General features: G+C 39.0%; 1 protein-coding gene across 1 annotated transcript; it reads left to right on the forward strand.

Moving 5' to 3' along the window:
• The first annotated feature begins 1,964 nt into the window (after window positions 1–1,964).
• l(2)k05819 (transmembrane protein 94-like protein l(2)k05819) lies at window positions 1,965–23,065 on the forward strand. The gene is made up of 26 exons (XM_076117114.1): window positions 1,965–2,376; window positions 2,496–2,752; window positions 3,032–3,139; window positions 4,009–4,157; window positions 4,688–4,840; window positions 5,235–5,443; window positions 5,871–6,090; window positions 6,432–6,641; window positions 6,723–6,907; window positions 8,248–8,371; window positions 8,644–8,778; window positions 9,174–9,319; window positions 9,695–9,825; window positions 10,048–10,124; window positions 10,481–10,680; window positions 13,339–13,458; window positions 14,605–14,737; window positions 15,498–15,797; window positions 16,314–16,393; window positions 16,581–16,704; window positions 17,368–17,490; window positions 17,946–18,113; window positions 18,625–18,907; window positions 21,532–21,625; window positions 22,194–22,370; window positions 22,801–23,065. The coding sequence occupies exons 1-26, from the start codon at window positions 2,249–2,251 to the stop codon at window positions 22,871–22,873; spliced, it is 4,107 nt and encodes a 1,368-aa protein (XP_075973229.1). The 5' UTR covers window positions 1,965–2,248; the 3' UTR covers window positions 22,874–23,065.
• The last annotated feature ends 187 nt before the right edge of the window (window positions 23,066–23,252 follow it).

Here is a 23,252-nt window from a genome sequence, read left to right on the forward strand (position 1 = left end):
AAATTGTAACCAGTAATAAAAAAATCGGGTTTATCTTTTAGCCAAATTTCATTGAGTAAACAAATATCAATATTGTTGTCTTTTAAAAAATTTATTAAAAGGGGTTTTTTGTTAATAATACCTTCAACATTAAATTGTGATATTCTTATGTAAGACTTATCCATGATTAAGTTTTAAAAGTTTTAATTAAAATATCTTGTATGACGTTGCTAGTAATGGCCCTGTTTTCATTGCCTATTGAAATAAGCGCCCCGATAAGACCTTTTCTGATAAAATCGTTATTAATAATTTCGTTAATCAATCTTTCGTTGGAAATTGTTTCAGAATTAGTTGATGCGGCAGTGGGAACAGGTGAAGGTTTACGACTTACTACGGAAGAAAGAGAAGCAGGATTAGAAGTTTTAGTATTGGTTTTAGTTACAGTAGAAATTTGAGGAAAGTTCCTTTCGTAGTTACTTATATTATTATTTCTATAATTGCCAGAAATAACATTGGCATACGTTTTACTTTTTTTAGCTTCAATTTTTTGCCTCTTAATAGGACATTCTCGGGAAATAGCTAGATGTGGACCTTGACAATTAATGCATTTAATATTATTTTTATTTACACATTCTGAAAAGTGATGCTCCTCAGTGCAAATTGAGCATTTTTGACTATTTTTGCAGATTTTGGCACCATGGTTGAATTTAAAACACTTAAAACATTGTAATAATGGAGCATGATACTCGTGTACTTTAAATCTAAACAAATCCAAGTATACATATTCTGGAAGAACATTCGACAAAAATGTTAAAGAAACTGTTTTATATGGTTTCAATTCACCATTTTCTTTTTTTGTAAATCTACGGACTGCTATTATTTCATATCTTGAGCTCAATTTCTTAAATAATTCAGCATTACTTATACTTGTGGGTACAAATTTCAAGACACCGATGCATTCTACTGCCGAAGCTGGAATAAATGCCTTGAATTGATGCTTGCTTAGAAAAGCTTCATTTTTTATAAAATTGTTGGCATTGTTTGATTGCGAAAAGGTAACGCAAATCTTATTGGGATTAATTCTTTTAATGTTCGTGATTCCCTTGATGTCATTTTTAAATAAATTTGTTGTGATAATAGGATTAACATTTCCTATTTTTTCCGATTCTCGGAGGCCCTCGACAAATACGGAAAACTCGCCACTCACCGCACTTTCAGCAAACATTCTTTTGTATTCGGGTTTAATAAATGTTTTGTAGAACTCATCTGGTCCTCCTTGATTCCGATTCGGAACCTTCCTCTTTTCGACCCCTCCACCTGGATCGTCGCCATCTCCATCCGGCATTATATATTAATGTTTAAATATATACAACTATTTAAATATTTACACTATTTACAATTGAATTGGAATGGAAATAATAAGAGAAATAATTTTTGAAAATTATTTAAAAATTCGCGCCTTAGTAGTTCAAAAGCCCGCCAAAAAACAAAACAAATCAATGTTGAAGAATGTTACCATGTAAATAATGCTTCAACAGACTATCAACAGAGACACTCTCATTATTATTTCATTCATTATTATTTTGTAATAGATTATTGAGTACCTAGTTTATGTAGGTACCTATCCTATATTTTTTTCAGATAATTGTCTGTCGTGTAGATTGAAAATCAAAATACAAAATGACGAGTTTATGTTTATTATATATATTATAATATTTAAAAGTTTATTTTACTGTTAGAAGTCGTTTAAACAAATAATAGTTTTAAGTATGTAGTATAATAAATTATGAAAAATACGTTTTGAATGCAGTTGCTTAACAAAATACTAGATAGGTACCATGGCATGAGTATTTCCTACATCGGGCTACATCACTTTCAGTCCCTGACTTCCTGAGTGTCATTCTCATTGACACAATACTGTCAAACGTCAGTTTGACAAGTTACGTTCGAAACTCTAGTTTATCAAAATAAATAGAAATCTACGAATTGTTTTGGGACGGTTAATAGTTTTATTGATCAAAAACTTAAATAAAAACAAAAGGTTTTATTTCAAAAACCAATGAGCGTACTGTGATATATCGTTAATTCCCGTTGCATAATTACTTCTTACGATTTCTACATAGATTATTATGGCACTAATGAATTATATAATTTTTTAATGTTATTCAGAACGCTTCCACAATCATACTGTTGATTGAATGTTGATAAAAATAAAATATAATAACTTAGACTCACAAATTTTGTATGGAATGAATAAATAACTATGTGAATGGCACATGATACGATGGATGATAGTAACCAACACTCATTAGGTTACACTACTGAAGCGGCACTCGTTAAACTCCGAAATGATATACGTAATGCTATAGAAGAGCATAAAAAGAAAAATCCAACTGGGTAAGATACGATTTTTGATAACTGAAATATTATATTATATAGTTATTTCTTTTGTAAACTAATACCGAAATACTAGCATATAATTCGCGTTATCTTAATTCACTGTTTTTCTTTTTTAGTTATGGATTGCTACGAAATATTATTTCGTTTTCATCGGAGAAAGTGTTGTTGTCAGGTGTCGCCTATACAATAACACTAGTGTACATCGTTTGTTTGATACTTACTTATTTACTCGGAGAATCTGTTCAAGCTCATGGCTATTTACTTTGGGAATCACTTTTCTTGTTTATTATATTAGTGGTTAACTTTTTGGTGGCATTCAATGAAGAGTACCTACGCAGAAATGAAATACCTCATAGAGTAAGGAAAGTTTTAGGTAAGTATTCTTTTGTTTCTATAGTCTGACAGCTTAGTAGAGAGCCTTGATATACACTAATTATCTAGAATATAGTAAATACTTCTTAATAACAATAACTGTGTTGAATAGGCCACCATCAGCTGCATAAGTCTGAGAATCAGTAATGTTCTAATTTCTGAATCCTGTATATCTCCATCAGCCGCAATCCTCTTATGAAAGGCTCTCTATTAAATTATTGGACTATAATATTGAGTATAGTTATGTTATTATTATTGACACATCTTAATTATTTTGCAGAAACATTAAATGATGCCATAGGAAACTCAAAATGGAAGGAGAACCATTACCCACACCTGTGTGCACCATACTCACCCTGTGTTATACTACAGTGGACATACAGAGATTGTAAGAAGAGAAATATTTCTTTTAATCCTATGATTAGAATAATACACTCCCTTCATAGAATAATATACAAAGACTGTTCTATGTATATTATTCTATGAAGGGAGTGTATTGCCAGTGCCACATACTAGTATAAATGTTGTCTAACTCCCAGCATGTTACTAAGAATATTTCCAATAGTAGTAGTATAAAGAAAAGCTAAAAAAATCTTTATCCAGAAAAATTAGAATTGAGGGAGGAAAGGTGGTTAATAAATATAATTCAGCTCATTGGCTATTAATAATATAATTTATTTCCATAAATCAGTAGTAACATACTATGTTTTATCAGTTAGTTCTTATCAATGAGACATTAGATTAACTGTAAAATACCTGATTTCTTGACTCTTCACATAAAAATATGATAAGGATGTAGATAGATATACTCTTGATAAACTACTTCAAAATAAAAGTTTTTATTTAAAAATATTTTAAGTGCATGAAATACCATGCTATCAAACTATGATGCAGAGAACACAATAAGTGACTGAACATACATTGCAATTAATTGTTTTCATAGGATGCTTTATAGACAACAAATCTGTAATTAAAATAGACAATCTAATAAGTCAACTTCCTTACAATTTTTCCCAACCTGGGATTCAAACTCAAGACCTTTACAGGACAGTCTCAGACACTATGATGTGCCACAAGCATCCTTTAATGAGTATAAGGTAGACACAACATATTTTCTTTCTTCATTCATCTCTATCAGCTGTCAACTCTGTCTTAACCCTTTTTATTTGCATATCCTCTTTCACTCAATCCCAACATATTTTTCTTCCTCTACTCCCCTGCCCATGCCATTGTATTGATATTAGGTGTATCTTTCAGCTACAATAGTGAACCTACCATGGGCCCTGCTGGTGGAGGGAGACGTGATAGTGCTGCGGCCGGGGCAGGAGGTGCCCGGTCACTGCCGCGGCCTGCAGCCCGACGACCCCGAGCTCTTCTTTGGACAGATCTTCCAACCTAGCACACCTGTAAGTCATATAAATAACAGCTTTTCTCACTCCACTCATATGGCTTTATTTTATAATCGCAGCATTGTGTATTCAGAACAGGAATCTACAAAAAAAAGGAACGGTGCGAAAATCGCCAAAGCCGTAGCAAAACTTAAAAAAATGCATTTCGGTCTAATTGATCGCTCCCTAAGCTTGCGAAATTCTAACATTTTTTGTCTCAAATTTTGTAAAGTTTGAACAGATTTTCATAAAACTATTGATTCCCTGAAATAGAGGCTTAGATTTCGAGTTTTGAGCTGGAGATTGAAAAAGCCTGAGAGCTTTTTCAGACAGTCATCCTACTAATATTATAGATGCGAAAGTTTGTGAGAATGTATGTATGTATGGATGTTTGTTACTCTTTCACGCAAATACTACTAAAGACCTAGAATAACACATAAGCTATTTTTTATCCCGGTGTTCCCGAGGGATCGGGATTTACACAGGAAGGGTTTCCACGCGGACGAAATCGCGGGCCTAAAGTATTAAATTTAACTCTTTTTCTCCAGCAAGCAGACAATTTCAGCGTGCCGCGGGTACGTACTCCACATCAGAACAAGGCTTACAGGATGTGCGAGACACCGTATCTTAAGAACTTGAAACTGGCGCTCGAACAGGCCACCGTTAGACCTGTCACTGTATTCGAGAAACAAAGGTACCTGGTAAGCATCCACATATCATTTACTTCATTTCATTATATTATTATATAGATGCAACCCCCCTAAGTGACGATCAGAAGTCTTTTTGAATTGATAGTTACTGAAATCTACCTGCTATAAAAATATCATAAATTTGACCCTTAACAGGCCCACTGCTGGGCAGTGGTCTCATCTAAGAATGAGGAAGGAGTAAGGACGATTTTTTCATTTTCACTTCAATTAGTTTGATTCTTTGAGCACTTCAATGAGAGTCAAATGCTTAGGCCATTCAGCAATCTTTGCTCTACAAGAAAGGCAATCAATTAGCCTAGCCTTTCTTCCAACTACGTTGAGTCGGCTTCCAGTCTCACCACTGAACAACCATGTACAAAAATACTAATAATATATAATTTGTCAGTGCACAGTAAAGATAATGGAAGGTATAGTGTTACCGCTGGTGATATCGCTGGTGGTCGTGGCATCGTTCGCCCGCCACGTGTACCACCTCCCCGGCGTCACGCACTGGACCGAGGTCTACTTCCTGCAAACCATCGCCGCTTCACTGCCGCTGCTGCAGATCATATTCCCTATTGCTTGGGTCACGCTCAACTGTTATGGTCTTGCAAGGTTAGTACGTACCTTCTTTATAGCCAAGTTCTTATTGTCTGGTGTAAAATTAGTAGTTTATATAGTAAATCTGCTATCAATTTAATCTTGTGTCGTGATTTTTGCTGTAGATAAAATAACATTTATGATTGCATCATACTTATATTTCTTCTTTGTAGACCTTCAAGCTTTTTGTAGAAGTCTCGTCTCCAAATATAATGTGTGAATCTTATTTTTATATTAAAACAAAAATGAATACAGTGAAAGATATTACGGTCTAACGTACGAAATCCAACACATCGTGCGTGCACGTCGGTCAAACCTTCTTGTCGAACAAAATTTAAATAGATTCTAATGCTTGGTACCGGACATTTCATTCAGATTGGGAACAGGCTGTTACATTTCTAATTTAATAAACCTTCACTATTACTGACTTTAATATGAACAGGTTCAAACTGCTATCAGAGACTCGTCAAAAATACGTCCGTCCGAAATCGTGTTCCATATCAGAGGAAGCAAGCGACCCGCTCATACAAGCCATGAGTGAATCAAACCTGCAGCCTGAGAGCCTCAAGTCTTTGGGCAAGACGTTCTTCAGCATATTGCTAGGACGAGAGGACATGGTGTCCAGGACTGCTAACATCGTACACGTGTTGGGATCACTCTCCGTACGTACTATATACAGATTAAATACAATCCATACAAATATTTTCCATACTTCCATACTTTCTATACTCCATATTAATTTATAAAAGCGGAAATAACTTTGTCTGTCTGTCTGTCTGTCTGTCTGTTACTCAATCACGCCTAAACTACTGAACCAATTTGCATGAAATTTGGTATGGAGATATTTTGATACCCGAGAAAGGACATAGGCTACTTTTTACCCCGGGAAAATGATCCATTCCCATGAGAAAATTCAGGTGGCGGACGAAGTCGCGGGTAAAAGCTAGTATGCAATATATCAACTTATTTCTTTCGCATTTTTACTCTTGTTTCCCCATTTTAGGCACTAACTTGCGTAGACAAGAAAGGAATACTGTCATGGCCTAATCCAACCGCAGAGAAAGTGTTCTTCTTGCGAAACTCGAGCCCCGCGTCTAATAACTCCAGTAAAACTAGTTTAGTGGGATCCATGGGGCATCAAAGTGACACCGCAGAGCCTGAGAGTACTCGCGCTGATGGGAAACAGACGTCTGAACCTAGTACTATTGCTGAGGTAAGTCTAATCGTGAATATGATGGTACTATGCGTATAAGTTTTCGTTTTAATTTTGAAACTAATTGACCGAATTCCACAGGTTTTGGATCTAACCCATGATCAGAATGCCCCGTTCTGCGTGGAGTTCGACGACCAGCGCTGGCGCCAGCACCTGGCCCGACTCAAGCCACTGGGGCTGGCCGCGCTGCTCAACACGTGCGCGCCCTCGCCCCGACACACGTACGCGCACTTCTGCGCACACCTCACGTGCGAGGCGCAGTACAGGTCAGTGCAATGTTCTGTACCTGGCACTGGGGCTGGCCGCGCTGCTCAACACGTGCGCGCCCTCGCCCCGACACACGTACGCGCACTTCTGCGCACACCTCACGTGCGAGGCGCAGTACAGGTCAGTGCAATGTTCTGTACCTGGCACTGGGGCTGGCCGCGCTGCTCAACACGTGCGCGCCCTCGCCCCGACACACGTACGCGCACTTCTGCGCACACCTCACGTGCGAGGCGCAGTACAGGTCAGTGCAATGTTCTGTACCTGGCACTGGGGCTGGCCGCGCTGCTCAACACGTGCGCGCCCTCGCCCCGACACACGTACGCGCACTTCTGCGCACACCTCACGTGCGAGGCGCAGTACAGGTCAGTGCAATGTTCTGTACCTGGCACTGGGGCTGGCCGCGCTGCTCAACACGTGCGCGCCCTCGCCCCGACACACGTACGCGCACTTCTGCGCACACCTCACGTGCGAGGCGCAGTACAGGTCAGTGCAATGTTCTGTACCTGGCACTGGGGCTGGCCGCGCTGCTCAACACGTGCGCGCCCTCGCCCCGACACACGTACGCGCACTTCTGCGCACACCTCACGTGCGAGGCGCAGTACAGGTCAGTGCAATGTTCTGTACCTGGCACTGGGGCTGGCCGCGCTGCTCAACACGTGCGCGCCCTCGCCCCGACACACGTACGCGCACTTCTGCGCACACCTCACGTGCGAGGCGCAGTACAGGTCAGTGCAATGTTCTGTACCTGGCACTGGGGCTGGCCGCGCTGCTCAACACGTGCGCGCCCTCGCCCCGACACACGTACGCGCACTTCTGCGCACACCTCACGTGCGAGGCGCAGTACAGGTCAGTGCAATGTTCTGTACCTGGCACTGGGGCTGGCCGCGCTGCTCAACACGTGCGCGCCCTCGCCCCGACACACGTACGCGCACTTCTGCGCACACCTCACGTGCGAGGCGCAGTACAGGTCAGTGCAATGTTCTGTACCTGGCACTGGGGCTGGCCGCGCTGCTCAACACGTGCGCGCCCTCGCCCCGACACACGTACGCGCACTTCTGCGCACACCTCACGTGCGAGGCGCAGTACAGGTCAGTGCAATGTTCTGTACCTGGCACTGGGGCTGGCCGCGCTGCTCAACACGTGCGCGCCCTCGCCCCGACACACGTACGCGCACTTCTGCGCACACCTCACGTGCGAGGCGCAGTACAGGTCAGTGCAATGTTCTGTACCTGGCACTGGGGCTGGCCGCGACACACAACCTACTACCTCACTTGTCATACACAATTGTAACAACACTATTTTAATTTTTAATGTATTTACAAAAATATTATATTTTCAGCGAAGACTTGGTACCGGTGACAAACAGACGGTGTCTCTGCGAGTTGGCCAAACAGATAGGATTTACCGATGCTGTCACAGACTCGTACGAAGTGCAAGAATGTCTCGCGATATTCAGACACCTGGTGAGTTCGCACGTTATAATGTTTATCGAGCCGATATTCCTCCAAATTCCAAATAATCAGGCTTTTCTTACTCTAATAGTTTCTGGATTTAAAAACTTTTAATCAAATTTTTGACTCGTCTCCGGATTAGAATTAAGTGATTGAGCGATCAGCGGGCATATAATTATTGATGTTATAGTTGTGCAATTTTATTTGGCATTACCGATACTGTCAGTTACGATTACGAAGCATGATATTCTTGATTATAATGTGGTACATATTGCATGGTACAGCAGGCGGACACGATCCGGCGCGAGACGCGGTTCGTGCGCGCGCTGCAGCTGAGCACGCGGGTCAAGGTGCCGCTGCCGCACATGCTTGCCGTGCTCGTGCGGGACCACGCGCACCAGCTGCAGATGCTCTCACAGGTATGTACTACATAATACATAATAAATCACTGTCTCCTTACCATTGTGTCGCGAGGTCGTGGGTTCCACAAAAATTGTGGTTGAACTTTGTGTCCGTTTTTTGTATGTTGGTAAAAGTCCCCGCGACACAAGCGAAATCCTTAATGCGGGAGTTGGCTTTTTTTTAATTTCCTAGCTCATAACCGGATACTGCGGTCAGTTTTATCGAAACTGGCCAGCTTTGCAGAACTGTGTGAATATGTGTGGCCGACGGCTTTACTCCTTAACAGAAAATCTCAGAAAAGACTTTTTGGCCCTACCCATTCATGAACATGTCCAAATACGTATTCTCAGGTTCGGAAAAGCGACTGTTTTTTTTTATTTTCAATAACTTATTATTCACATTTATTTTATAGGGTACAGCGGACATTATCCTGGACTCGTGCGTGGACTACTGGAACGGTCGCGACCTGACCACCATCTCTCCGTCTGATCGCAAGAAAATCATCGACTTCTACCAAAGAAACTCGCTCACCGCTTACTGCACTGCCTTCGCTTATAAGTAAGTTAAGCGTTACCTAAATTAGAGAGATAAAAAATGGACTATCATATATTTTTATTTTTATGTGTGCCGTTTAGTGTTATTTGATCTGAGCGTCACCCATGTTTCGGAGAGTACGTTAAAAGTCAGTTTTAAAGAAGCGATTTTCGAATACCGAAATTCCTAATATCCGTTACCGATAACCGGTTAGCTATCGGCATATTGTATGAAACACTGATATGTTACTCTAGTGAACGCCGTAGGAACTATATTCGCAATACATTTTAAACGTCAAACTCACGCTACTCGATAATCGGCTTTAGAGACCTATTTTTGACACTACATTGACCACTTCCTGTAAATAAGTAAGCATGTATTGTTTGTGCGTGTGTGCAGGCCGCTGACGCGCGGCATCTCCCCGGAGCTGTCGCGGCAGTACCTGGAGCTGCCGCCCGACAGCCGCCAGCTGTACGCGCCGCTGTCGCAGCACTGGCCCGACGCGCCCGCCCTGCACTTCCACTCCACCGGTCCGTATACGTCACGTGCGTGGTCGCAGTCTGAATGTCCGATCCTCCTATTGGACATACATATTAACCTTTTCGGTCTAGAAATACTTAGTATTAGAATACATAGTAGTATACATCAAAGTATCTGAGACCAAGGGCTATAATAGCCGTAGATCCTGCCCCCGATGAAATCAATCTGCCTTTTATATTCCTTAATAAATATTAATATTTGCGTGACTCCAGACTCGCTGTTATTCAACGAAGTTACTGATGATGATGTAACGGATGCTGACGGGTTCTTCGACATGCAGTGCAATCAGGTCAGTTGAATTAAGTCGATTTATATTTTACAAAATATTGCATTTCTATTTAGTTTCTTCCTATCCATAGGGAAAAGGTGTCATTTTATGCATTAGGGATAACAGCACGACCCATCTTGGCCCGGTTCAATTATAGCAGGCTCCCGACTTCCTACAAACAGACTTGAAAATTCTCGTCCGCTATCCATAACAGTAGAATAAAGTAGCTAGAGAAAATGCATACATTCATATAGGGAATCTACATTCCCTATATGAATGTATGCCTTTTCTCTATGAGTTCAGTTTTAAGTTTTGAAACGCACTTTGACCATTCCATTACGTGCACTATATTGTCAAATATACGTTCTTTTTCGTAGGTGTTCATCGGCATGGTAACAATGCAGTACCAAGCACAAAGCGACATGGTGGAACTGATCGAGCGCCTAGAACGAGCGTGTATTCGCTTCGTACACTTTAGCAAGGAGAACGAACTGCGCTCGCGAGTGTTCAGCGAGAAGATGGGCCTCGAGTCCGGCTGGAACTGCCACATCAGTCTCATCTCTGATGATACTGCAAGGTATTATATGAACACACATGAACATACACTGGTGATTAAAGACTGATTTTCTATTAAAATGTGCGAGTTAGCGAAGCGTATGAGAAAAAGTTGCGAAAACGGGCCATTTGTTTAGAAGATGCGATGCCGCATATAGAGAGTGAAAGTGGGTCCTTTTGAGTCTGGGGTTAACAAAATAATACTATTACCGGTGTTTTCCTTAGCACTTCGCTCATTTCTAGTGGAATATTGGTCTTAAACGTATGCTTATATGCAGGCGATGCGGTCATATAGTATTCAGTGTGGCTTACGATCAGATGCTTTCATAAATAGGAACTGTAGGGACTCAGGAATTCGTTTGAACAATATTTTACATATAATAAAATATTGTCCGTTCCGGGATTAATGCTATCGGAAGATTATACCTTACCTTACAAAATGTCTGTTTAGAGTGCGTAGGTACTTTATAAGACTGCATCGCCTATGTATAGATATATGTCCACAACAAAATATAATTACTTATCAATTGGTACAAATTAACAATCGATTGTAATAATATATCAAAATAACTTGTTTGAATCAAAGTGTTGTCAGTAACTGGAGTAACACCCGTTGGGAACAATTACGGGATCATATCGTATAATCTATATATTATAAGGGAATCAACGCATCATCATATTATAAGTCATAGTTTAAAATTTACGAAAAGCGAGACCGTGCCGTGTACAAAATTATACAGGGTGTTGTAATATTAACACGATGTTTTAATTGGCAGTTAATATAACATGTAACACGTCATTGATCACAAACACGTCACAATGTATTAGAAGTTTCCTTCTATCTTTGATTTGTACTTTTGCCTATAAACGTGGAATAAGCTTAACTAGTAAATTATTGTTTTGTCTCTTTCAATCGAGATTTTCTTAGCGTTTTTTGTATGAGTTTAAACGCTATTGAATAGATAAACTACCGTTAAATGTAGCTCAAAAACCGGGGGTTAGTTATTATTTTTAAAAGTTCATTCCCGCACTAAGAATTGCTCTTGTGTCGCGGGGACTTTTATAAACATACACAAAGGACACAAAGTACAACCAGACCCGAAAAAACTATTTGTGGATCGCAAAAATAATAATTGTTCCGTCGAATTCGATCCCACGACGAATGGTAGTAGCGTGCACAGCGCCACGAAGGTCGTCAAAACTATTATCATTAAATCAGTTTAAGCTACGTTTATTATGGCACTTGGTGTGTAGCGCAGAGTGGTTGGATATACAGGATGTTCCAGAACTGAAGGTCAAGCCGAAACGTAGTGACAGAATTGATTAAAACCATCATGAGAAAAGTCAGAAAAAAAATTATCCCACGGTGTTTGAAAATTATGGATATTTAAGAAAAACCTAGGTGTACAAACAAACTGTACATTTTGACTGTAATCCTAGAAATTCTATTAAGGGTTCCAAAGTTTGAATTAACAAGTTTAAAATTAACCAGAATAACCTAAATATGGTTATTGTTTGACCAAAATGACATATATTACATGATGTTTAAATAAATCCTGTTACTCAATTTCGGCTAGACATTGAGTTTTGGAACCTATATACTTTGTTACCTACCACCCTGTATATAGAATAGTCTTTGATGTTGTAAACATCTTTATTCATTTTCAATTACAGGAGACAATTTTAAATATTTTTTTGTATTAAAGTAGGTTGTCTATAGATAATTTCTCGATGTTGTTTCTTCCTTTAGTTGATGTTCGACCACACCCTACATTATTTATTGTTGTATAAAATCAACACATTTGTGGGAATTCATTTGAAATTAACTGAGTGTTGTATTAATATATCATTATACGTATACGTACGTGCACGTAAATTTTCCTTTAACATATTTTGTAAGTCTTAAAAAAAATCACAAATTTTAGATATTTTTCTTATCAGTGTGTTTTTATACGAGTTTTTCATGTCGGTTATATGAGTCTTTTAGTAGTCAGGCGTTGAACTAACTACAGTCTTATGCTGAAGTATTTAACGTTCAATTTAAATTGTTATTAAACTACTCCATGTTAAAAATAACTACAAAGTAGTTTTAGTTTCATGTTATTATTTTTATACTTGTACAAATTGTTTTGAGGGAGAATTACGTGACGTATGTGTATGTATTTATGGAGTTACAAGCATGTTATGTATTACATCAAACCTAACAAAAAGGTACATTACGCAATACCGCACATACCCCACTTTAAAAGTTACACTACTGAACAAAACCGCTCTATGTCGACGCGTTTTCATATGTATCTAAAGCTCTATTGAAAAACTTGCCCCCTTCTTCTACATACAAAATAAATAGTCGTAATATCCCTAAGTTTTTTTTATTAAAGACAAAACAAAACGCAACATAATTATTTGATTGGTATGGTTTGAAATCAAATGACCGTGTGTGACGCGTTCAAAGATAATTATTTACCTAAAATTGGGAAAATCGACCAAATATGGTACAAAGCAAAGACGTTTCTAATTATAAATTAGGAAGCGTTTATGTGGTTCATTCTAAAATATAGAAATCTTAGACGTTCCTCTTTATAATTTAGTAAACTATTGCGGTTCAGTAGTGTAAGTGTTGTGTGTAGTGCGGCGGGTGTAGGGTGTGGTCAGTCGTGACGCAGGCGTGTGTGTGCAGCAAGGGCGCGTCGCCGCTGTCGTCTCAGACGCTGGCGGGGCGCGAGCGCGGCGCGGGGCCCGAGCGCCGCCCCTACGACGCCGCCCGAGCCCCCATCGCCCCCCTCTCACTCTACTATAGGTTTGTTCTCTCTCGCGCTCTAACCGCCACACTCTTGATGTTTCACGTCTCTTTAATATTATATCTCTCGCTCTTTACATACTGCGATAGAGACTTTACATACATACCTCAATAGTATACTATATAATATGAACAAATGTTTTTTTTTTTCAAATTACAACGGTCGCAGAAAGACTGACATGTGTAGTCAACTTATTTTTTTCATTCTGAAACACCGAAACGCTCTACTTTTTTTTACTTTATGGTAATTTTTCATACTTATTTAATAAGCCGAGACGTGACACAACAAGATTGCATGATTATTATTAATATTTGTTGTATAGTTTTGGACGTATTATACATAATATATCTACTCCATAATCTCAAATCTTCTATTTAATAATACGTACAGAGCTATACGGAATTATATTTAAGTTACGCTTCGCTCTACAGCTTTAGCCAACTTCAGTAATAACCCCTTCATTTATGTGTTATTCTTTTACACAACACACATATTATATACCATACTCAGTACATAGATAAACAGTAACAGCATGCATTCCTGTGAATACATTAACGCCTTCACAAACTAACCCACAGTTTACAAAGATACTTAAAAATTATGTACATATGTATATAAGTAAAATACATTATGAGGCCTACTGCTTAATACATTTTAAAATAGTTCTTAAGAAGGGACGGTATTAAGGTTTGTACAATTTAAGTTTTTACGTACATTTACTATACTATAGCGTTTGATACATTTGAAAGCATACGTTTTGTTTCAAAAATAATCCGACAGAGGCGCTGCAATAGGCTTGCATACGACGTAGCAGATAGATGAAATTTAAGTTATAATTTCAGAATAATATGTTATAAAAATATATGGGTATTTATAGAACTAGATACTAATAGACATTTTCTTCGAAAAATGTGACATACAATTTGCCTGTACTGCCTTCACGTATTTATAAACTAAGGATAAACACAATTTGTATCAACTTAAAAAGGATAAACACTTCAAACTTTAAAATAATTATAGTCAATAATAAGTAATAACTGAAACGCATTAGTAAAGTGAATTTAAATAAAAACTCAACCATATTTGCTTCGTATAATACAGTTTCCAATATAATAATCCGATAGTAATGTATATGGTGGTATCAGTAAAAAGATGGCGACGTCGAAAGTGCTGTCGATGTCAGCGCCGGGCGCCATCAACCTGGACCACACCACCGTCAAGTTTGACAACGAGATCAAGAAGGCCCGCCACTCTATCACCACGCATACTAACTTACAGGTACGTTATCTATACTATATACTATTACTGAAGAGTTTGTTTAATTGTTTGTTTGTTTGGACGCGCTAATCTCAGGAACTACTGGTCTGAAAAATTCTTTCAGTGTTAGATAGCCCATTTATCGAGGAAGGCTATAGGCTATATATCATCACGCTACGACCAGTAGGAGCAGAGTACCAGTAAAAATTGTTACAAAAACGGGGAAAATTTTTACTCATTCTCTCTAATGTCACGCAAGCGAAGTTGCGCGGGTCAGCTAGTATATTATATTTTGCTCATTACTATCTCACACACAGGGTACATAGTGTAAATCACATGCTTTGAACTATATTCTAGTTGTGACACTGAGAATGCTTTTCAGCACTAAAATAGGTGAAAGATTGTATGTCTGAAAGTTCTTGACAGTGTAGAAATCAATTATATCTAAGAGAATTTAATTCGCGCACAGCCCTACTATAAAGATAATGCAGCCTAAATCTTTGGTTCCGGCTAAGCTTTTCATCTCTTTAAGAAGTTCAGGTTCCCTTAACTTGACTTATGGTATTTTGGTGTTGATGTAATATCTACAAAGTATTTACTTAATGCATTTTGAGTTATAACTCTGTTTTTTTTTTCACGATTTCTATTACTTACCCTATTCACATTATCACGAAATTCTGAAGTGGATGCGAGCCAGAAAACACTGTAGAATTTCTCGCTTCAATTAATTAGTTGTATATTTATACCACTCACAATAAACTCTTATATTGTACACATACAGCGCAACAGTATATCAACAAGTCGTCGTTCAGCGGACTCTCTCCTCGACGAGGAAGGCGCCGAAGGTACCGGCGACACGGACGGCTCGCCCGGCGACGCGTGCCGTTCCCTCTCCTGCCTCACCGACTCGACCGATCACTCAGCACCCGTGAACTTTGACATGAGCAACCGTGCCAAGCTTCCCCGCGGCATTGATAATATAAGGCCTCATATAGAACAAGTGGACAATGTGCCCCTGCTTGTGTCGCTGTTTACTGACTGCACGCCGCGCTCTGTGCATCAGATGATACAGATTATGCAGGTACATACAACGCAGCTTCTTTAAATATTAACGCCAGGCCACGAGTTTCTTGCCAGCTCTTCTCATTGGCCTTACCTTCCGAACTGGCGGTAAATTCATTCTCTGTATCATAAGTCTTCTTCTTATCGTATGGTTGGTAGTCAACCTAGTGCTAAAGTTGTTCAAGCCGCCCAAAGGCCGACGTATCATAAGTGTCAGCATTCGACCTAAATGAATAAATTATTAGATTTTGATTTAATTCGTAATTATAGTAACTGTAGCACTTTGCTAAGCTATTTGTATCGATATGTGTGTCCCAACTCAAGAAGATAGCAGGTAGATTTCCTGGACAACATTGAAACTATTTAGCTTCGCAGCATGTTCCAATGTTTCAAACAGTGGTAGATTTTGGTGAAGAGGAGAGGATGACAAAATATCAACATATTCACAGTAACAAAATATCACAGAGAACCTCTATCCCACACATATATAAAGTGATTTTGTTAAGTTAAATATACGTTTGTCGGTGTGTTGCAGGATTATGGTGAAGTGGTGTGCGTGATGGGCTCGGCGGCCAACTGTCTCAACATGGAGATATTTATGCAAGCTGATGCCAGGTATGTATATAATACGAACACGTATACATACATGACACGTCTACATACATGACACGTATCCGCGTTTCAATATGGGGCTTAAACCTTTGTCGTGTGAGGATAATGATAAAGTCAGGTACTATTGAAAGCAACTCCTCAATCTCTATAATATGACGTTATATGTCTGAAATATGTTTTGTGTGTGCAGCATAGCAGTAGAGCCGCTGTACCCGGTGTTGTGTCAGAAGCTGCCTCCGTACCAAGTTCCTGACTCCTGCATCGGACCCATCGACTTGGCGCGCGCACTTAACTCCGTACCCTGCTCGCTTTCAGTCAGTATTACATTTACCTATTATTTTTTTTATCCATCTTTCTTTTTCATATGGTTTTGTAGTCATTTAGAGATAAAATGGTATATTCCCATTTGTCCCCCCTAACACTGTTCCCCGGGGTGGCAATTGGGAATTTTCTTTGTACTTGTATTACCTGAATATACCGATTGAATTTGTATGAATATGTTATCACTAATTGTTCCACGCTGCTCAGTTACAAAATAAATGGCAGAATCAGCCATATATCAACTACTGCAGTGAACAGGTATGTATGGTATTTACTTCTTTATATTGTAGAATTATATACTAGATGTATGGATGTTAATGAAGCAAGGGAAGTTTCCAAGGATCGTAGCCTTCTTTGGTCCATGTCTACGCCTATGGAAAAAGGCATGATTTTATATAAAGAAAAAATATCATGGCACAGCTACAGAGTGTGCTCGATTTTCAATAAAAAATTGGTCGATGGCGAAATTGGGATCGAACATTTTTACATTGTTAGCATAAAAATCGGGAAAATTATTATTTCAAGATATACTAGGGGCATTCGTCTATTGTACATTTAAAAACTTTTTCTCCATTAAAGCATTATACTTATTTTTAATCAGCACTTTTTTATAGCATAAGGACGCGTCTTCCTTCTATGTATACAATTTGTTTCAGATGACTCGCGACGCGGACGTGTCATTGTTCACGTTGATCACGATGTCGCGTCACTACATGACGTGTTTGTGGAACAGCACGCAGTTCTGGATCTGTAGCGTCTGCTTCATTGCGCTGCTGCAGGTAAAGTGGTCATACCTGTAGTAAAATGCCTACTGTAGGACTCGGAATAGGAGCATTTTCTGGTTCGTGTTTAGTCTTGTGGCGATTACTGGTCATTGGGATAAAAATGAGCCTTAATTTTGCAAGTGCTGTAAAAATCTATAAGCGTTATTAACGACGACCTCCGTGACGCAGTGGTTAAGGTGGTCGCAACGCCACTACCATTACGTCGGGAGTACTCGGGAAGTCGTGGGTTCGATTCCCACCCTGAATCAATTATTTGTACGATCCACAAATAGTTGTTTGTATGTTTGTAAAAGTCCCCGCGACACGAGCAATTATTAGTGCGGGAGTTGTCTTTTTTAAAAAGAAAAAAACCTCTTATCTGTTCTGTTTATACGCTGATCAGTGAAAGAATTTGTTTTGTACTAGGTATGTCGTTTTTCAAAGGGTTAATACATAATATTGTACTGTAGGTGGGTTCCCTGTGCATGTTCCTGCCGCTGTCGCTGAGCGTGGGCGGGGCGGCGTGGAGCGCGTGGCTGGTGGTGGCGCCGCTGGCCGCCGCGCTGGCCTTCGCGCCGCTCGACGCCGCGCTCATGCAGCGCGCCGCCACCCGCCCGCAGCTGCTCATGAACGCCAAGGTAAGCCCAGATATGGCCTGGCACACCCAGAAGCTCCATATTATATGCTACTACTATGCCCATTATTGAGTCCAGAGGCCTTGCTACGAGGCTCAAAGGGAAAAATGTATAAAAAACCTATACCCGGGCCAAGATATACGCGTTTAAGATTACACTTTATTTCAGACCGTACCAAAATGTGATGACCTGTAAACTGAATTCCTGCTGTTGTCTTTAATGCGGCCATTAGATTGATTATTTACCACTATTGACTACCGACAATCGGATACCCATCGAGAAATTTTGCATGAAAATTTGATCAGCGCCCTAACGGGCTTCGTAGGAACTATTTTGGCAATACTTTTTAAATGTTAACTTTCGATACTCGACAGTGCCTACTGTAGATAATTGCGCTACAAAAAGCAGTTAATGTGCCGATACATATACACTTTCTATTTCTTTAGAACAAACTAAATACCCAAATAGGGACTTTTAACTCAATTTACTAACAATAGTTATTATCATTACTCAGATGGCCGTTTTCGTATTCTGGTGCTACGCGCTAAAGTTCCTACCGGCGGCGGTGTCCATACTGCTGCTATACGGAGCCACTCTGCGAAGCTTCTGTTGGCAACTGGCAGCAAGTACGAATGCCACTGACTGCTGGCTCGTGTACCCCATCAATAAGGAGGGAACTGTGTTTGATGCTCGCCACGACCTCGCTACCAGGTCCTTCCACGGATGGGGCGATGACTTCTACGATGGATTCTACCTGGCCCAACATATCACGTTGGCTTTGATTACTTTGCATTTAAGTAAGTAGAATCTTGATTTATTATTTCTATAACTATCAAAGTTTATTTCAGTGAGCCACAGTCCTATTATATGTATATTATAGAGTAAGATCCCAGAGCTGCCAGACCTACGTCATTTTAGCAAAGCTGAAACTTTGAGGATTGTTAGTTTAAAGGGTCTGTTAAGAGGTATGCACATCCACTACCTTGAAAGCGGGGCCGTTTCTGAGGTAGCGCGGAGTGAAGGTGCGTAAAAAACGACCCAACCCACGTTATAGTAGCAAAGTTGGTTTTCAGATATGTTATTAATGATATTATGTAGAATTAAAATTGACTATTGCCAGACCGTTTCCCGGGGCCATTTCTTCTGCCAGACGCCTTAAATGTTATAAAAAAATGAGGTCAACTACGTCATAGTAGCAAGCCTAAATTTTATATATGTTATTAAAGGTACAATTTTAAGACCCCCTGTATGCGGACAGACCATTCCGCGGGGCCCTTCGTCCCCTAGACGCCATTAAACTTTCCCTATGAGTGCGAGAGTAAGAGCATTATTCATACGCATAAATGAAAAACAATTGAATTAAAAAAATAAAAATTGAAAAATTATTGAATACTAACTGACCCGCGCATCTTTGCTTGCGTCACTTAAGAGAGATAGGTCAAAATGTTACATAAACGGGTTATGTAACATTTTTCACTGGTACTCTGCTCCTATTGGTCGTAGCGTGATGATATATCGCTTATAGCTTTTCTCAATAAATAGGCTATCCAACAGTAAAATATTTTTTTATTTGCACCAGTAGTTCCTGAGATTAGCGCGTTCACACAAACAAACTAACTTCTCAGCTTTATAAAATTAGTATAGATTAAAAGTACTTGGAATGTTTAGGAAGATAAGTAGCATTATTTTGGGAATTATTTTAAAAATAGATATGGTTTACACTATCCACAAAAATTATGAAAAAAAAATTGTAGTCATTCATCATCATCATCATTATCTGAGCTCTTACTTCCCTCATCAAATTGAATATTTAAATCATCTCCACCATCGTCTTCATTGTTACTTGAATTCTCTGTAAAAAAAATGTAGGTAATGATGTTGAAAACAGTTACAAGTAGGTATATTGAAATAATTTATAGTTAAAATAAAATACCTAATTCGTTTTTAAGTGATTCGCTTACGAAACTTGGCAATTAGTCACCATCAAACCACTTAAAATGATAATGGTTATCCTTTAGAACCCACCCTTTATTTGCTGGGCTTAAAATGCTAGGACGCTTTATATGAGCATTACTCCAGACACCCGCAATATAATTTGCTCGTCGAAATTGTTGAAGCAATTCAGATTTACAAGGAGGTAAATTACTTGCGTCGAATTTTTTAACATTTTGCCGGTGGAATTTCTCATTCACATCGCCGACTGTATACGTGTTAATGAAAAATTGTAGCCGTGCAGCATCTACATCAATTAATCCGGGAACATTATATAACTCGCAGATAAATTTTTGAATTACATCAAATATATTTTGTTCCTTTGCTTTATCAATAGATAATTCAACTTCTCCGAATTGAACAAAAGCTTCTTGATATTCTGGCGATTTCTTTAAAATTTTAAATGGTCTGAGCTGAATTGATGTAGAATAATAAACCATATCTATTTTTAAAATAATTCCCAAAATAATGCTACTTATCTTCCTAAACATTCCAAGTACTTTTAATCTATACTAATTTTATAAAGCTGAGAAGTTTGTTTGTTTGTGTGAACGCGCTAATCTCAGGAACTACTGGTGCGAATAAAAAAATATTTTACTGTTGGATAGCCTATTTATTGAGAAAAGCTATAAGCGATATATCATCACGCTACGACCAATAGGAGCAGAGTACCAGTGAAAAATGTTACATAACCCGTTTATGTAACATTTTGACCTATCTCTCTTAAGTGACGCAAGCAAAGATGCGCGGGTCAGTTAGTATTCAATAATTTTTCAATTTTTATTTTTTTAATTCAATTGTTTTTCATTTATGCGTATGAATAATGCTCTTACTCTCGCACTCATAGGGAAAGTTTAATGGCGTCTAGGGGACGAAGGGCCCCGCGGAATGGTCTGTCCGCATACAGGGGGTCTTAAAATTGTACCTTTAATAACATATATAAAATTTAGGCTTGCTACTATGACGTAGTTGACCTCATTTTTTTATAACATTTAAGGCGTCTGGCAGAAGAAATGGCCCCGGGAAACGGTCTGGCAATAGTCAATTTTAATTCTACATAATATCATTAATAACATATCTGAAAACCAACTTTGCTACTATAACGTGGGTTGGGTCGTTTTTTACGCACCTTCACTCCGCGCTACCTCAGAAACGGCCCCGCTTTCAAGGTAGTGGATGTGCATACCTCTTAACAGACCCTTTATACTAACAATCCTCAAAATTTCAGCTTTGCTAAAATCACGTAGGTCTGGCAGCTCTGGGATCTTGGTCCATTATGAAAGCTTGTTAAAAACACTGCCAAATGTGACAGTTATTCTGAAATTTGCTGGTTAAAGCAGTTTCTTGATGATCGTTGTCAATAATGGTAAAATGTTTCATGCATTTCCTGTGTTATTATTTATTAAACGTTAAAACTGTATTGTTTCAGTTGTGATATCAGTGTCGTTTGTTCACCGACAATCTTCTATCTGGCAGAAGTGCTTCTGGACAAACAAAGTGTGGTCCGTCACCATACTGGTTTTGTGAGTACATATTTATGTTCTATATCAGAATCTGTCTTTTTCGTAGCAAAATACGTATCCCTGTACACAGATGAGAGTGAAACCAGCTCTCTGATACACTGTAATTCCTTAACTGATGGACTAATTGAGCTGTTATTTGTAAACTATTGAATCGCTTGCAGTACTCTCCATCTCCATCATATATATAAAATTCTCGCGTCACAGTTTTCGTTGCCATACTTCTCCGAAACGGCTTGACCGATTTTGATGAAATTTTGTGAGCATATTGAGTAGGTCTGAGAATCGGCCAACATCTATTTTTCATACTCCTAAGTGACACTATTTTTTTTTATTTTAATTCATATGGCAAAACAACGTGTGCCGGGTCAGCTAGTATCATTCTAAAATTATCAATGCGAAACTATGTCTATAACGCATTCACAGCTAAACCGCTAAACCAGAATTGATGAAACGTTCCATTAAAATATTTTAACACCTAGCCATAAACTGCACATTGTAACACGATAGCCGTCGCACAATTCAGCTAGTAGGTTCGTTTTTTTCACATGCATGCTTTGTGCGTGGTCAGGATATTGTCGCAGGCGTTGTTCAGCGCGGCCATGCTGAGCCGCAGCTACGGCTACTGCGGCGCGTGGGGCGTGTGCTCGCTGCAGTTCACGGTGGGCGCGCCGCTCGCCGCCGCCTACTGCGCCTCGCTGCTGCTCGTGTTCCTGCTCAACGAGCTCATCAAGTGGCAGGAGATCAAGTCAGTATCTTATAACTTTCACCTTGTATTTTAACTGGAAATCGACGCGAACGTGCAGCCTAATTCCCTCAATAAACAATAGTAATTGGGCAACTTTTACAAATTTAATAAATCTAATTACTGTCGTACAGTTCAGTAAGTGTCTCTTTCCGGAGTGAGAGAAGTTAGACCTTGAGGACTCAACTTACTCTTAAACTGTCTTAAACTTAAGGATTTAATTTCTCTTATATTTTTTTTGAAAATTAATTTCCTTTTTTTGTCTTAATTGGAAATTCTTTTTTTCAAGCTACGACTATACCTATCAATGTCAAATAGATAGGTATCGTCGTAGCTTGAAAAAATAATTTCTATCAATTTGACTGCTTAATTATTCATAAAGGTAGATGCAACGTTTCTATAAATATAATAACCTAATATTGTATATCGACAGAGCGGACGCGCGCAATCAACGTCGTGCGCGGCTGGACTTCGGCACTAAACTCGGAATGAACTCCCCGTTCTAGCCATATCTAGTCAATTACGCTTTATTTATTATTACTATAACATTTATAACGTATTGTGAATACTGTAACCAGAGCCCGACGGCTTACCTACTACGTGTAAGAGAAATGTGACATGTACTTAAGTACGTATTTTGTACTTACTATATTTATATAATGTTTTGATGTTTTTTAAATAAATTTCTTACATAATTATTATTGGTTTTATTGTTAAATGTTAAATTCCTAGAAATCTATTAATAAACAATATACAATTGACATTTAAGTGCCGAGTGTTATGTACAAGTTATCTTATCTGTAGGTGTTGTTATTGTATAGAGGTAAACTATTGTTCTCTCTAGGGGTTTTACTCTGAAATCACTTTATACTATACATTTTTAAG

Source organism: Anticarsia gemmatalis, chromosome 8, assembly GCF_050436995.1.
Source record: "Anticarsia gemmatalis isolate Benzon Research Colony breed Stoneville strain chromosome 8, ilAntGemm2 primary, whole genome shotgun sequence".
Taxonomy (NCBI): Eukaryota; Metazoa; Arthropoda; class Insecta; order Lepidoptera; family Erebidae; genus Anticarsia; species Anticarsia gemmatalis.